Below are 16,862 nucleotides of genomic sequence, written 5' to 3'. Positions count from 1 at the left end.
GGGGGCTCAGGTCAGGGTCCGTGGCTGTAGCCTGACGGGACGGGGGTGCGGTCCTGCTGAGTTTTCTTCTGGCAGGAGGCAGTGGTGGAAGCGAGGCCCCGCCCAGCCCTGGCAGGTGCAGGGGGGCACTGAGTGCTCCCCCATTATGTCCCTGTGCTGGGCCCTCCCACTGTGTTCCCAGCGCTGGTGGGGGAGGTCACTTCTACTGGGCGGCAGCAGCGATGGGAATGGGTGCCCAGACCTGGGATTCCCACCGTTGTGAGAGCCATTGGCCATGCAGGTTCAAGGCCCAGGGTCTCTGCTCACTCCGGGGCGTGTCCACCTGTGGCTCTCGGTGGCACTGAGCTGGGGTGCAGTGGCCACAGCCCTGCAGGGTCCCAGAAACTGGTGGAGGATTCCAGCCGGGCTGTGGAAGGCTAACGTCACGCGTGTCTGCTCCTGCCGGGTAGGGCCCCTTCCTTGGGGTGGGCTTCTGCCCTACCTGTCTAGGAAGCCTTCAGAAATAAAGCATTAAAATGAATAGTTTTGGCTTGTTCTATGGAAGCTCCGAGTCACACCCTGACGCTTGTGTTTGTCAGATGAGTAAACTGAGACAGGGCCGGGTCGCTCACAGCTTTCAAGTTCCTCCATCCAACCTCCTTCCCGCCTGCCCCCTCATCCCAGGCTGCTGGGTTCTGAGTCTGCATTAGCTGCTCCAGTGGGGTCTTCGGAGGGCCTGGGCTGCACGGGCACCTCCTGCCGTGGAGGCGGGGGGTTGGGGGGAAGGGGCAGGCCTTGCTGGGCTGTGAGGAGGGAGGAGCCAGGCTTATGTAGCAGGCCCAAGGTCCCCCTGCTACATACCATTTGACGCCCCTGGTCTTGTTAATCCTGCCCACATCTCCGGCCGCAGGACACAGGGGAAGCCAGGCTGGGCTCTTGTCACTGCCGCCCTGGAACGGGATCCCCATCACAAGCCCCATGGGGACAGCAGCTGTGACTCTGGGGGGCCCTGCCCTACCTCATGAGTGTGGACTCATTTAACTCTCCAGACCACCAGGAGTAGCTGTTCTCACTGTCCCCTGTGCTGAGGAAGTTCTCACTGTCCCCTGTGCTGTCAGTAGTTCTCACTGTCCCCTGTGCTGAGGAAGTGGCAGCTCAGAGGTGAGACAGGAATGCGGCTGAGCCAGGTTGGAGCCCGAGGCCCTGGCTTCCCCACGTGACCCTTGACGCCATGCTTTTCCTTCCAGAAGTGCTGTCCAGGGATCCTGCAACCCCAGCAGAGGCCCTGGGCGTGTGGGCAGGGCCACAAGGGATCTGGAGGAGTAAGTTCCTTGGGCAGGGCCAGCTTCTTGAGTTGGAGGACGTAGTGACCAAGGGGGCAGCTCCAGGCAAGACTCTTGGTCCTGCGCTTGGAGCCTGGAGTAAGACCTGGTATCCCCTGCATCACTGAGGTCCTTCTTCTGAAAGGCCAGTGCACCCTGAGCTGTTAAAAGCTGTGGCCGTGCCGGGCCCCCACATCGCAGGGCCAGTAACTGTCTTTTGTGCAGCAGTGGAGCACTTAGGAAGGTGAAGACGCGCCCCAAAGGTTACTGTAAAATGGGTTCCTCTTTACTGTAAAATGGGTTCCCGTTTTCTCTTATGTCCGAGAAGGAGGAGGACAGCTTACAAAGGTGTTCGGGGCAGGAGAGGAGAAATAACCGAGTGAGGACATCGGGGTGGAGGGACGGGGGACAGGGGAGCTGAGATGCAGCCGGCGTGCCGGAGGGTGCATAGAGAGACTCCGCGATGTTCTGTCCGTGTGTCTGGCGTCCTGACCTGTATCCTGTGCTGAGGGCCGCATCTCGGCTCAGCAGCGTGCACCCAGCCGTGCACCAGGCCCCTCTGCTGGGCACACCACAGTTTCAGAGGCAAGTCCACCCTGGTGCCTGCTGGGTGGCCCCAGGGGCTCTCAGGGCAGTGGGAGGGGAGGGGGCCACCGCTCCGGTAAACCCCCAGGCCTGGAGGATGCGAGGGAGAGAGGCGGGCCCCGGAGGCCAGGACTGGCCAGGGCTGGTGGGTTTGGGGCCAGCTGTGCCCCAGCCCAGCTCTTGTCCTCAGGCCCCTGGGTCCCTGCCCCTAGCCACAGGAAGTTTGTCCACACTGGGCCTGGTGTGGGAAGGGAGGGAGAGCCCTTTCCTGGGAGAGCATTTACTCTCACTGGATGTCAGACCCAGTACCTCTCAGCCCAGGAAAACCTGACAGGCTGAGCTGTAGGAGGGGCAGGAGTGGGAGTGGGCCCAGGGCTTCTGTCCGAGTCTCTGTGTGATTTGGGGCAAACCTTTCCCCTCCCCGGGCCACAGATTACCCACACGTCAGATTGAGGGGGTCATCTAGATCAGAGTTCTCCTAAATGTGATGCTACAGATGTTTCATGGGCAAAAAAAAAAAAAAAAAAAAAAAAAAAAAAAAAAAAAAAAAGGTTCTGTGGTCAAAGAAAATCTGGCTGGGCAGTGTGGAAGCTGTCTTCGTGGCTGACTCGGCTGAGCCCTAGGACGCCACTGCACACTGCAGCCTTGGGTTGTATTTCCCAAACCGCCGCCCCAGGGAACCCCACTGTTCTGACTCCCCATTGCAACGGGCTGCCTGCTGCCACCTGGCAGGGAGAGGGGATGTGTGACAGGTGGGAGGTGCCTGTCCCACGTCTGTGACAGTATTTCCAGCCCCGGCTTTTCCATCAGACCGCCCGTGGTGCCGTGTGCATGCTCCCACGGTGGTGGGGCACAGACCCCACCGTTCCTCCCTCATTTTGGTTGCACAGCCTGGGGCGAGTTGGGTGCAATCCCTGCCTGGTCTGTCAGCACACCTGGGCAGGGTGGCCTCGGGGGTGGGACTTCCCTTCTGGGGCCCTGAGATTACTCAGTTGTGAAACGGGGAGAATGGGGGTGGTGACACCTGCCCCCGGGGTCCCCATGACGGGGTGGGTGTGTGCTGGGAGGGTGTGGTGGGCCGAGCTGGAGCTGGCACGGTGGTCCCCACCAACTTCTTGCTGATCACTGACCGCCTCATGCCTCAGTTTCCCCCTCTGTAAAACAAGGTTAATGCCGGTTTTCCAGGATTACAGTTGGGATTAAGTGGGAAATTCATGACAGTGTCGGGGTAGAGGCTGGAGCCTCTGGAGCGCTTGGGGAGTGCAGAAGGTGCTGAAGGTTACTGTGTGACTGCAGGTGATTCCGTGTCACCCTGTAAACGGGAGCCGTCAAAACAGTAATGCGTGTGCACGCGAGGGTCCCTGACTGTGTGACTGCAGGTGATTCCGTGTCACCCTGTAAACGGGAGCCATTAAAACAGTAATGCGTGTGCACGCGAGGGTCCCTGTTTGAGGCTTTCTTCCTCCCCAATGCCTGCTCTGCCTTGTCTGCACTGGAACCTCATGTTGAGGGACTGCTGTTCCTAACTGCCTGCCCCCCAGGGAACCCCCGATGTTGAGGGACTGCTGTTACCTAACTGCCCACCCCCAGGGAACCCCCACTATGTTGAGGAGCTACTGTTACCTAACTATCCCCCCAGGGAACCCCCTGATGTTGAGGGACTGCTGTTTTCTAACCTTCCCCCCGCTGGGAAACCTCCCAAAAGACGCCGTGGCTCTCATGCACCTGCCTTCCGTTGGATAACCTGCTGTTTGGTGGCATTCCACGAAGTGCACACGGATCCCCGAGAGTTTGCTCCTGGGACCCTGCTGGCAGCAGTGGTTCTGGGGACCACCCTGGGAACATCGCTGGGTGCTCTCCCGCGTGCTCTGTGGCAGGAGCGTCCTGCACGCACAGGAGGAAGCTTCCGTGGGCACATGAGTTTGTGAGCTCTTGGGTTCCACAGAGCTCAAGGGACTTTGTGCGGGGCTTCTCAGGGCCTGTTGTGTGCCGGTGTGCACTGTAGAAGAGGCATTCTCAGGAACCTCTTTTCTGTGGAATATTTTGTGGGATTGGGGTTCCAGAGCCTGTCAGGATGGGTCTGTGACATGCTGGCTCTGTGGGCTCCCACCAGGGTCTGGGGAAGGGGCGAGCCCCGTGGGGCCTGGAGACAGCCGAGTGACCATGTGCCTCCTCCCCAGGCTGGAATGAACTGCTCATCGCCTCCTTCTCCCACCGCTCCATCGCCGTGAAGGACGGGATCCTCCTGGCCACCGGACTGCACGTCCACCGGAACAGCGCCCACAGCGCAGGGGTGGGCGCCATCTTTGACAGGTCAGGGGGGTCCCAGGAGGGACGAGGGCGCTTTGCTCACCTCCACCGCCAGGTGAGCTGAGTTCAGTCGCCTCGGCCCCCGTGCACGTCCTACCTAGTATTATTTCAGCGCATGAAGGGTGCACACGTGGAAAACAGAGAAAAGCACAAGGAGGAGGCTCAGAGCCCCATGCCAGCCCTGCCTCTGGGGCATCTGTAACCACAGGGAGCACTTGGCCTATCTCTCTCCAGCTCTTCTTTTTTCACGATCCCATGTATTTATCTGTGGGAAGGAAAGCTTCATTTCTCTTTAAAGCGATGATACCGTAGATGCAGTTTTGTAAAAGTGTCAATTCCGGTTGGCACATTGCAGGCTGCGTGAGGCTGGCACGGGAATGCCGTGGCAGCCCGGGGCGTGGTGCGGCCTAACGCCTGTCCCCGTGCAGACAGGGGTGTCGGACCACAGTGCTTCACGCCTCCCAGCGGAGCATGGGCTGCACCTCAGCCACTTCTCAGGGAACACACTGCAGGAGCAGCACTGGCTGCAGAGCCCGCCCTCGTCCGGGCCTGGGTGGTCCATGTCCATTCACGTTGCCCTCCCAGAGCGCCGGCCAGCTCGGCTCTGCCAGGCGAGGCGGACGGTAACTTCCTTGTCGCTATCACTGCGGTCTTTCTCCACGAGTCCAGAGAGCCCACTGGGCCTTCTGGGGACCGGATGTCAGCTTCAGCTGGAGCAGGAGGGCTGGGGAGGGGTACTGCAGGGTCCTTGGTCAGGGATCTGCAGCACAAGGAGCCGTGGGTGGGGAGGAGCAGGCCACCTGGAGAAGGTGGCCCCTGAACATGAAAGCCCTCACATTAGAGGTGAGTAGAGGTCATGCACTGGCAGTTACAGGGGACGGATGCCCCAGCAGCAATGCCCCAGGGGGTGGTTCAGGTCCCCGCGTCCCGAGGGTGGTCCTGGAACTTGACCTCCATGGGATGTGCCAAGTGCAAAAGGGTTTGTGGCCGCGGATGGTGGGCAAACGCTGGTTTAAACAGTGTCCTCGAGGGTCTTTGCTGCAGGACTTGTCAGGGCCTTTAAGAAGTTAGTGTACGGGAGGGTCCCCACGGGGGCTACAGGGTGCCGTGTTTATTGTCCACAGCAGCTTCTTTAGGGGGGTACTGGGGATACGGCTTTGGGAAGCGAGGCCCCAGCCACTGGCCCAGCTGACAGTTCCTTTGGCTGGCTGGTAGAGAGATGGCAATGACAGAGGTGGACAGTAGCTTCCTTGTTGCTATCTCTGGGGTTACATTCTCTGGGGTCCCAGAGCAGTGACTACAGAGACACCAGCGTTTCCTCGCCTTCTGTGCAAGTGGAATGCAAAGTCTTTGCCCTCAGTGGCCCAGGCCGTTTCCATGCCCGCTGCCCTGCCCCTCTGCAGCTGTGTGCCTCTGCCTCAGAGCAGACATCGGGGGTCCCTCCCAGCTCCTGTTCTGTCCCACCCTGTCCTCCGGGCTACTTCAGATCTTCTCCCAGGAATCAGCCAGGGCACTCCCCATTCTGCAGACCTTCAGGGCCCCCCTTGGCCTACAGGGGAGAGCCCAGGCTCCTTAGGCAACCATCCGGGCCCCACCCGGTCACCTCCCTTTCCCCCCGCTCTGGCCCACCCTCAGTTCCTGGACACAGCAGTCGAGCTTTGGGGTTGGTGGGCAGGCTGCTGAGGCTAGGGGGCCCAGGACACTGCAGAGGCCGATGGGATTCAGAATCCAGCTGCAGGAGTGGGGCGGCTGAGTCTGAATCCGAGAACGCCCCCAGCCTCTCCGTGGAGGGAACTGGCGGGTTTTCCCTGTGTCAAGGCTGGTGGTTTTTTTTTTTTTTTTTCTGGTGATAAGAAGTGGACATGACTCCCTTTGGCAGCCCCCACCCAGGGAGATCAGGCCCTGGGGAGAGGTCTCTTCCTGGACTGAAGGGAGCGACTGGGGCTGGGGCACGGGCAGGGGCTTTGCCTCAGGTGGTGCTAGGTCTGCAGCTGAGGAGGGACAGTGGTGGGTCTTACTGGGCTCAGGAGGGGTAGACTCTGTACCTCACGTGCAGCTCCGGCTCCCCTCAGCTTAGCTGTCACGAGGTGCCTCCTTAGCCTCTAGGTTCCCAGAATAAAACCCCACAGGCAGACCTAGAGGGAGAGGAGAGGAGCCCACCCTCCGGGCAGGGGTGGCACCTGGGCCCAGGTTCCAGCCCACTCCCTCTCGGGCTGTCTGGTGGTCCTTGCCTTGGCTTGGCCCATCTCAGCCGCCTTCCGGCCACGCCGGGCTTCCCAGAGACCTTGGGTATTTGGGGTATGGCCTTGGTGAGGACCTCGGCCTAACTGGGATGGGGTGTCTGCCCTCCTCCTCTGCAGGGTGCTGACAGAGCTCGTGTCCAAGATGCGGGACATGCAGATGGACAAGACGGAGCTGGGCTGCCTGCGCGCCATCGTCCTCTTCAACCCCGGTATGGCCTTCCTGCCTCGAGGCTCCTGGCCCTGTTCTCTGGTGGGGCAGAGGCACCTGGGCCTCCTCCCGGCTGCACCTCTTGGCTGTGGCCGCACATGAGGCCAACTTCCGCTCTCCTTGAGCTCAGCGTGCTCCCCTCCCAGTGGAAGTGTGGCCGTGCTGCCTTCTGCTCACCTTGAGGGCCCACCAAGGGAGCGTGGCCCCTGGGCACAGGGGGACCCAGCAAGGCTCCTGTCATGAGGGGCTTGGTGGTGCTGTCTGGGCTCCGCGGTTTGCAGCGTTCACCATTGTGCATCGGAATCCATACTCCGGAAGTGGCCGGCTGTGGTTGTGAACTTCCAGTGCTGAAGTTTGGGAGCCCCAAGCCCTCCAGGCTGGGGATGGGGTGGAGATGGGTCAGGCCTGCCAGGTGTTCAGAGGGGACCAACCTCATCCCCGAGCCTCGGATCCAGAGTGTTTCTGGGGCTAGGCCCCTGTGGTTGAGGAGAGCAGGGCTTGGGGCTGTGGGACTGGAGCTGGGCACAGGCCTGTGGCCCACAGTGCGGCCCTTCTCCAGCCTCTGGGTTCTCGGTTTGAAAAGCCTCCTAGATGCTACCCCTTTGCCCAGCAAGTGCTGACACGTGCCTGTTTGTTCGGCACCCTGCCGGGCATGGGAGGACTCTTCACACTGCTGGGTAGGGCTTGCCTGCCCAGAGCTTGGGGTTTAGAGGGTCACGCCCACCAGCAGGCGCCCCCAGCACATGAGGACAGGAGCGTGGTGGGTCGAGGGTGCGGGCCACTTCCTCCAGGAGCTGAAAGTTAGACGGGGGCCAGGGGAACGGGAGGCACAGAGGTGGGGTGGACTGGTGGGGGCAGCCCAGGCAGGGTCTTGAAAGTCTTGCTAAGTCTGGGTTTTCTCCTGGGGCCACAGGGAGCCAAGTCCCGAGGGGTTCCAGCTGGGAGGGAGCTATGGGTTTCTGTGTTTGGAAACTCAGCTCATTGCGATAGGGGTGGGCGGCTGGGGTGTGGAGGGAGAGGTTTGGGGCTGCCGTGGGGAGCTCACCTGGGCCGTGGTGGAGGGAATGGAGCCCTCTTGGTTCCTGGCCCTGACCTTGCCCTTTCTCAGACCTGGCTCTGAGGGACCGGGCCGGGATGGAGATGGGCATCTTCTTGTGGGGAGAGCTTGTTTCCAGGGACATTATATCACCCAGGCTGTGCATCCAGGCCATAATCCTGCCGGCTCGGAGGCTGAGTCACGCCACGGCCCGGCCCGGCCCGAGGAATCCCCATTCAGGTCCTGTGTGGTCTGGTTGCTAGAGCTGGGGCACCAGCGGGACCTGGGCACGGGCCTGCAGGGAGGGTGAGATTGTCTGGCACGAGCAGGGTCTAGGCACAGGCTTGCAGGGAAGGCGAGGAGACCAAGGCACAGGCTTGCAGGGAGGGTGAGGAGACGGGCTAGAGCTGAGGCAGCTCAGGGAGCCAGACATGTTGCCAGGGAGCCCCAGGACACGGGCCCAGGTGGCATTCACATGGGGTCCCTTGGCCTTGGAGGTGTTGGTGGCTGCAGTCTCAGCCCCTGTCCACTCTGGGCTCTCGAGTCTGGGTCCTGAGCTCAGCACTCCCCGAGCATGCCGAGGATGGGTTCCCTCAGGGTCTGGGTGCTCCTGGGAGCAGCAGTGGTAGCTCCCGTCCGTGTCATGGGGCTGGGACCCAAGGGCAGCAGAGGCCTCCATTGTCTCTCCCAGTTCCCATGGCGGCTGGAAGGCAGCAGATTCCTGACACTTTATCGATGGGGAAACCGAGTCTCTGGAGGTCAAATAATTGGCCCAAGGCCACATGGCTGGCAAGTGGCAGAGCCGAGCTTGGACCCAGAGCAGCCTGGCCTGGCCATGGATTCCACGGTCATCCCCCTGCCACCAGGCTCTGGGGGAGCAGGCGGGGGCGTGTCCAGCGGCGTCCCTCACACCACCTGCTCTGCCCGTGGTGGGGCAGCTTGGGAGACCCCACACAAGCCTGGGTCCTGGGGGCGGGTGCCTGGAACACACCCAGCTGAGGGTTCTGACCTGTGGCCTCCTTGCAGACTCCAAGGGGCTCTCGAACCCGGCCGAGGTGGAGGCGCTGAGGGAGAAGGTCTACGCGTCCCTGGAGGCCTACTGCAAGCACAAGTACCCAGAGCAGCCCGGAAGGTGGGCCCCGCCCTGTCCCACACACACCCCAGACCTGGGCTCTTGTCTCCAGAGCCCCCACCTTGCTGCAAGGCTGTTTTATGTGAATGAGAAGGTGGCACCTTCCCCAGGCCCAGCCCATGCCAGCAGGTCCTGAGCAGGCAGCGGGAGGTCCTCCAGGCCAGTGGGCTGTGGCAGGCACACCCCACAGGCTCACGCTATATCCCCACTGGAAGGATTACCTCACACCTGGCGCATAGTAGGTGCTTGTCTTTGTCAAGTAGGTAGATGAAGGCTGTGCTTCACCCCCCACTGCGCTCCCCTGCCAGGCAGAACCACCAGAGGTCCGGCGACACCAGCACGTAGTAGGTACTTCACAAGCATGTGTAGAGTGGATGGCCAGATGCCTACACATTCTAAACACTCTCTACAAGTGTGTACAGAATAGGCAGCCACAGCCCAAGCGCAGAGCTCATCTTTCTCCCCTGCCCGGCTGTGGGCCCTAGAAGGGCTGGGGTTCTCTCGTTTCTGAGTCCGCAGTGCTGGGTGCACAGTAGGTGTCCAGGAAGAGAAACATTTGTGGATCCCTCGGTTTCAAAGTCAGCTCTCCAGAGTCTGCCTCTTCTCTCAAAAGGGGCATCTCCTGGCCTCTTGATCCTCAGACTGTGGGTGGGGGTTTGGGGGAGGTGGGGCCCAGCAGACCTCCTAGGATACCCAGGCCCTCCCGCCACCAGCACTTACACAGTTAACCGTGTCCCCGCTGCCTACTCAGCGCTCATCTGGCTTGGTTTAAAGTGAAACTTCCCGGAGGACGAGGACAGGAGGGGGTGGCATGCAGCTTATTTTTCCTGGCTTTCTGCCCTGGCCCATCTCGCCAGCTCAGCAGAAAACAGCTTGTTCTCTGGCCGGACTCCAGCCTCTGCGCTGTTTTTGCCTTTAAAACAAGGACTGCGAGGCAGCCAACCACAGAGCTTTTCCCTGAAAGAGAGACGTCGTTAATAATTAATGAGGTCCCGCAGCCCCTGGAGGGGCCGTGTGGAGAGACTCAGGCCGTGCACAGGGGCCTTGGGGCAGACACGGCCAGCCAGAAGGGACACCTGGTCCCCCCTGTCCTCAGCGGCAGCTGCTGCCCTCATGCCTGGCCCTGCCATCCCTCTTCCCAGAGCCCCAGACTTCCCCCCGCTCCCTCTCCGCCAGCCCACTGGTCCCTGCCCCAGGAAACTCCCCGGGGTGGGCCAGGCCCTGAGGAGCAACCCATGCTCCCTCCCTCCCCCGCCAGCCTTCTCTGACCAGGCTGTGCCCAACACCAGCAGAGCTATTTCTGGGGAAGGGGTGGCCCTGGTCTGAGGCCCACAGCCCTGCACGAGGTGCCGTGGGAGGCACTCATGGGGTGCTGACGCTGTATGGAAAGGGGCTTGCCCCAGTACACAGCTCCCAAGTCAGGCCCGGCTCCACCTGCAGTGGGGGTGCAGCCTGACTCCTCCTCCCCCACCTGATGCCCTTTGACTTCTTGGTTACCCACCATGTGCCCTGCCTGTTCCCTGCAACTCACCAGTGTGCTCAGCAGCCCTTTCCCTGACAGGCCCCACAGTCGCTTGCTGCGATGGCTGCTGCAGCCAAATGCATTGCTGACCTCATACCCGCTCCTGGCTGTCATGGCCCACATTTTTCCATTTTTTAAGAGAGAGCGTCTCGCTGTGTTGCCCAGGCTGGCATGCAGTGGTATGATCGTAGCTCACCGCAGCCTCAGCCTGGGCTCAAGTGGTCCTCCGTACAGGCATTATGCACCACCACGCCTGGCTACTGTTTTTCTCTTGTTCTTTTGTAGGGACAGGGTCTCACTGCGTTGCCCAGGCTGGTCTCGAACTCCTGGCCTCCAGCCATCCTCCCACCTCGGCCTCTCAAAGTGCTGAGATTACAAGTGTGAGCCGTCATGCCCAGCTGCCCACAATTTTTCACTTCTTTACAAAGAACTATTCAGCCTGCCCTAGCCAGCCGCTGTCTGGCCCCTGGTCCTTCATCTCCGTCCTCGGCCCCAGGGATCCTCCTTCACTCTCTCCTGGCTCTGGGACGCCACCGCCCCTGTTTCCTTCTAGCCTCCCCTCCTTCCCTCTGGAGGCTTGGCACAGGCAGCTCCGGGGCTACAGACCAGCCTCGGATGGGTTGGGCTCTCAGACGCAGCCCCATCTCCGGGGAGGCCTCCAGGTGCCAGGGCAGAACGGCCCCTGCCCGTTGCCTGGCCCTCACCAGACCCGTTCCCTGCAGGTTCGCCAAGCTGTTGCTCCGCCTGCCGGCTCTGCGCTCCATCGGGCTCAAGTGCCTGGAACATCTCTTTTTCTTCAAGCTCATTGGGGACACGCCCATTGACACCTTCCTCATGGAGATGCTGGAGGCGCCGCACCAAATGACTTAGGCCCGCGGGCCCGTCCTTTGCGCCCACCCGGTCTGGCCACCCTGCCTGGACGCCAGCTGCTCTTCTCAGCCTGAGTCCTGTCCCTGCCCTTCTCTGCCTGGCCTGTTTGGACTTTGGGGCACAGCCTGTCACTGCTCTGCCTAAGAGATGTGTTGTCACCCTCCTTATTTCTGTTACTACTTGTCTGTGGCCCAGGGCAGTGGCTTTCCTGAGGCAGCAGCCTGCGTGGCAAGAACTAGCGTGGTGAGCCCAGCCAGGCGCCTCCCCACCGGGCTCTCGGGACGCCCTGCCACACCCCACGGGGCGTGGGCGACTCGCAGGGTCTTCGGGCCCCAGCCCTGGAGCTGTAGGCATTGGGAATGGGGTTTTTGTTTCCGTTGCTGTTTATCGATGCTGGTTTTCGGAATGTCCGTGTGGCCCTCCTGTCTGGAGTGACATCTTCACCTGCTCTGAATACTGGTGCCTGGCCAGCCTGTGACAGCTTCCCCCTCATCAGGAGGAGGGGACAGCTGGGGGCGCAGGCTGGTGTGTCGTCAGCAAAGACCTCAGCCGCCTCGGGGAGGAGAGGGGACTCGTGGGGCCAGCAGGCTGCCCTGTGCTCTGAGTGAGGGGGAAGCAGCCCCTTTTTCCAAAGATAACTCACAGGTTGGCCCTTGAGCCAATGAGAACATGAGCCACCGTCTGTGCAGGGTTTTGGGGCCACCTCCAGGCTGCAGGGACAGGGGTCACTCACCACCCCTCGGTTTTCTCTCTGCCTTGGTGTCCTGGTTTCAGACTCCCTGCTCCCTGTTCAGACCGGAGTGCCCTGGCCCCTCCCCAGCCTGAGTCTTCTTGCTCTGAGGGCCGGGCCGAGGCTTGTCCTTGGTTCCTGCAGGGCTGGCCCCGGCTCGGGCGGGTGGGGTGTCACCACCTCACTGGCCTTGCTGGAGGCACAGGGCTCTGCTGACCCGCAGCCATTTGTGAGGCCCACGGGGATGGGAGGGGAGGAGGGTGGCCTGTCGGTTTCCCTCAGAGGGGGCAGGTGGCCTGGAGAAAGAGGGGCTCAGGAACTGGGAGCCTCATGGGTGGGGCAGATGCTCCGCGGCCCGGAGTGGCTCTGCGGGGGCATTGGTGGAACCCCCGCTCAGGCTTTCTCTCTGGCTGCCAGTTGTGTCTAAAAGACTTGGAATCTGAGAACCCTGAGTTGCAGCGCCCTCGGGCCTGGGCCACACGCAGGCCCTGGTGGGACCCCCCAGCCTGGTGGTGTCCACGGACAGCGTTGTTCACCCAGAGCCTTACTTGGGAGCCTCACTGAATGTCTTGCTCTGGTTGAAGGTGGTGGGGGCTCAGCCCCGTGCGGCCCGGCGCTCCTCCCACAGGCTCTGCCCCCCGGGCTCCGGTGGTGTGGGGACCCTCTCAGGTTGAACTCGCCTCTTTTGCACTGGAAGGCCCTCCCTTTGGCCTGAGTACTTTTCCTAGTCACGCCTCAGTCCCGTGGACCCAGCGTTTGTCAGTCGCAGGTGCCTGAACAGGGGATGGATAGGGGGATACAGGAGGGGGTCTTGTCTTCCCCGGAGCAGTCTAGGAATGATGCGGGGGAGTGGGTGCCTTCTCCAGAGTCTTACCCCACCTGGAGCGGGGGCTTCCTCACTGGGGAAGGGAGCTGCCTAGGAGGTTGGACTGGGAGGCAGTGGCTTGGAGAGGCAGTTCTCCAGTCTCGGTGGGGAAGAAAGTGTCCATTCTTTTCCTTCCTGGATCTCCCAGCCAGAGCTGAGCTGAGGCACCTGGGTGGAGCCTGCAGCTGAGTCTGTGCCCGAGACAGAGGCTGTCAGAGATTCCACAAGCCTCTCCTTCCTGCCCCCCTCCACCCCTGCCTTTCAGCGTCGTGGATCCCCAGAGGTGGCCCCCTGCCCAGTCCACCATCCTGAGGCAGAGTGTTGAGCCTCACACCTGTACCAGGTCCCTGGCCAGCTGGGCCCCTCCCAGGCACTGCCAGGAAGCCCCAGCTGCCCCTGGGGGGTGTGATGGAAACGGCAGGAGGACGCAGGCATTCTCGGGGCCCCGGCGGTGGGAGCGTGAAAACACCTAACGCCAACACCTGGTGCCTTCTGCAGCCAGCGCCCACCCATCCGTGCCCGGACCCTTGGGAATGCCCGCGGCTCCAGAGGAAGAAGCCCAGGGACGGGCCTCAATGGTAGGGGGTCGGCTTCTTGGGAACTTGGTCGTTTCCGGCGCTGGCTGGCTGGCTGGATGTAAAGCACTGAAGCCCCCCCGGGCCGCCAACCCCTGAAAGCAGAACCGGGCCTCCCTGGCCCCGGCAGCCTTGCCCACCGGGCTCCACGTGTCCTGGGCTCTTCCTGGCCCTTTCTCATCGGCCTTGCGGTTGTACAAACAGTGCTGTTGGTTTGAAAAGGTGACGCTTGGGGAGTGTGGCGCATCACTGAGTAGAGAGGTAGAGTTTCTATTTAACCAGACCTGTAGTAGTATTACCAATCCGGTTCAATTAAGGTGATTTTTTTGTAATTCTTATTTTGGTGGGACAATCTTTAATTTTCTAAAGATAGCACTAACATCAGCTCGTTAGCCACCTGTGCCTGTCCCCGCCTTGGCCCGGCTGGATGAAGCGGCTTCCCAGCAGGGCCCCCCCTTCCCAACGGCTGCTTCCTGGGCCCCCGGGGCACTCCGGCACCTTCAGTCGGGCGCCTCAGCTGGTCACCTTCCGGCTTTGCCGTTCAGATGGCGCTCCTAGGCTGAGGAGTGAAGATGCCACAGAGCTGGGGTCCGCTAGGCTGCGTCGGGCACGCTTGGAAGCTGGCCTGCTGGGACTTTCCACCCTGGGGCCTGTGTCAGCCACTGGCCCTCCGTACCCTGGAAGCATACGACCTCTGGGAAAGACAGCCCTGAGCTTCGGTTTTCCAAGCACGGTGTTCCCCAAGAACTCTGGGCTGGCGGCCTGGTGGCAGTGCTGGAGATGGCCCCGAGCCCCTCCCCATGGGGCACCCAGGAGGGCTCTGCCAGAATGTGCAGCCTGTGGGTAGCCGGCTGGTGTCCCTGTCGTGGAGTTGGGGTGCGTGACCTGGTGCCCGTCCACGCGGGTGTGCGGTGTGAACATGTATGTCCTGTACAGAGACATGCGTGTGGAGAGAGCCGCACGCGAGTGCCACGCGGGAGAGGCGGAGCGGCCACCAGTGTTTTGTGTTTATTTTTCATCAAGACATTTCCCCTGTTTTCCTATAAATTTGCTTCATGTAAGCAAGTATATAAGGACCCTCCTTTGGTGAAATCCGGGTTCGAATGAATATCTCAAGGCAGGAGATGCATCTATTTTAAGATGCTTTGGAGCAGACAGCTTTAGCCGTTCCCAATCCTTAGCAATGCCTTAGCTGGGACGCATAGCTAATGCTTTAGAGAGGATGACAGATCCATAAAGAGAGTAAAGATAAGAGAAAATGTCTAAAGCATCTGGAAAGGTAAAAAAAAAAAAAAAAAAAAAAAAATCTATTTTTGTACAAATGTAATTTTATCCCTCATGTATACTTGGATATGGCGGGGGGAGGGCTGGGACTGTTTTGTTTCTGCTTCTAGAGATTGAGGTGAAAGCTTCGTGCGAGAAACGCCAGGACGGACGATGGCAGAGGAGAGGGCTCCTGTGACGGCGGCGAGGCTTGGGAGGAAACCGTCGCAACAGGGGTTGTCTTCCTTGGGGGCAGGAGGGTGGGCCTGAGGCTTTCAAGGGTTTTCTTCCCCTTTCGAGTAATTTTTAAAGCCTCACTCTGTTGCGTCCTGTTGCCGGCCTTCCTGCGACTGTGACTGTGAAACGCTTCCCCGTACGATTGTCTCTGAAACATCGCGGCCGCAGGTGCCAGGGTTTGATGGACAGTGACATTAGAATGGTGGAAAAGAAGCACGCAAAGGGAGAAACGTGAGAGGAGAAACAAAATATGAGCGTTTAAAATACATCGCCATTCAGTTCGTTTGTTCTGTGTGGGGATTTTTTTTGTTTGGGGCGGGAGGGCCCGTAATCAGTCCCCACCAGCCCGCCCTCCTCCCCACCCCACCCGTTGGTCCTGTGTGGCAAGGCCGGCGTCCTCTGCGGGCCACACTCGGGAGTTCTCTCCCTGTCCACTGGCCTCTGCTGCTTCTCCAAGGGGCAGGGGGCTGGGGCCTCCACGAGGGTATCTGTCAGCAGCCACGGGCACCGGGCCTGTGGGTACCTGCAGAGCGCGAGTGTTCCCACCTGTCCCTCACCGGGCTGCCTAAGCATCCACACCTCTGCAGCCATGCTGGCCTGGGTGGGCAGGAGGTGAACCCACAGGGCCAGGGAACACACGATGTCACCCAACTGCCCCATAAAAACAAGTTAATGATGCCCCATCTGCACTGTCTCCTGTGATAAATGCCTTCCGTCTCCATGCTGTCTGGGGCTGGGCTGCTCCCGGCCTGAGGTTTCGTGGTGGTGCCCGGAGCCCTCTTTGCACCTGTGTCCAGCCAGGCACCCTCCACGAGAAGCACCAGACACAGTGAAGATGGGGAGTGGGGCTCTGAGGGTCCAGGTCCTGCCCTGTGATGGTGGGCAGAGGGCCGTGTGGCCTGTGCCCAAAGCAAGGGTGGCTCCTGGGTGAGAATTAAAATGGAAGGGCCTGCCACCTGAAGGGCAGGGGCTTCCTGATGGCATTCCCCTCGTGAGCACACACACATTCACACACTTGCATACTCACCCGCACAGACACGCTCACATGCACCCTTGCACCCATTCATATGCATGCACACATCACATGCTCACACACATGCTTTGGCATGCACACCCATGCACAACTGCTGCCATGTACACACGCATGCATGCCCGTGCAACCACCGATACACACTTTCATATGCACGCACCCGTACACGCTCCCATGCATCCACACTCCCAAGCACGCACCCATACATGCTCATGTACACACCCACACTCCCATGCACACACACCCACACTCCCATACACATTCCCATACACCCACACACCCACACTCATGCACACCCACACTCCCATACACATTCCCATACACACTGCCATGCACACACACACTCCCCTGCACACCCATACACACTCATACACACCCATACACACTCCCATGCACACACACCTATACACCCCACACACACCCATATTCCCATGCACACACACTCATGTACACACCCATGCACGCTCTCATGCACACATACATGCTTTCATATGTACACCAATAATCCCATGCACACACACCCATAGCCGCTCATGCACGCACCCATACACACCCCCAGGCACACACACCCATACACGCTCCTGTGCACACACACTGACACTCAGGAACATGCACACTTGCACTCAGTCCTGGAAGGCTCGACAGAGCAGTGGGGGTCGTGGGGGCGGGGCTGAGCCAGCCTCCCTTGGTGGAGTCAGGACCCACCATTCTCCCTCTTCCTGGGAACGGCAGCTGTGCCCTGAAACTCTGGGTCACTCCCTGGGCCTGAACTGTGGCTGAATGGTGGGTGCCACAGGAGTCTGGACTCACTTTGCCATCTTATGAGCTGCCCTGGGTCCCAGCTGCGGATCCAGAGGAGGCTCCCCGGGCTGCACACCCTCCTCTGCCAGGGCCTCGGCTCTGCCCACCAAGACCAGCCTGGGCTTCTCCAGAGGGGCCCAAGTGTGAGTGGACC

General features: G+C 60.7%; 1 protein-coding gene and 1 pseudogene across 3 annotated transcripts in view; both read left to right on the top strand.

Moving 5' to 3' along the window:
• The window catches only part of RXRA (retinoid X receptor alpha), a 118,881-nt gene extending 103,719 nt beyond the window's left edge, over positions 1 to 15,162 (top strand). For all 3 annotated transcript variants that reach the window (XM_045374233.2, XM_065529885.1, XM_045374235.2), the window contains 4 exons: positions 4,067 to 4,199; positions 6,557 to 6,648; positions 8,710 to 8,815; positions 11,060 to 15,162. In XM_045374233.2, the coding sequence (XP_045230168.1) occupies positions 4,067 to 4,199; positions 6,557 to 6,648; positions 8,710 to 8,815; positions 11,060 to 11,207 (479 nt within the window). In that variant the 3' untranslated portion in view covers positions 11,208 to 15,162. The remainder of the gene's footprint in view (positions 1 to 4,066; positions 4,200 to 6,556; positions 6,649 to 8,709; positions 8,816 to 11,059) is intronic.
• LOC135967324 (uncharacterized) lies at positions 11,877 to 15,162 on the top strand (annotated as a pseudogene).
• Positions 15,163 to 16,862: the final 1,700 nt, after the last annotated feature.

Source organism: Macaca fascicularis, chromosome 15 (genome assembly GCF_037993035.2).
Source record: "Macaca fascicularis isolate 582-1 chromosome 15, T2T-MFA8v1.1".
Classification (NCBI taxonomy): Eukaryota; Metazoa; Chordata; class Mammalia; order Primates; family Cercopithecidae; genus Macaca; species Macaca fascicularis.
The sequence above is the reverse complement of the archived record's forward strand: the minus strand, read 5'-3'. Positions and strand labels throughout refer to the sequence as shown.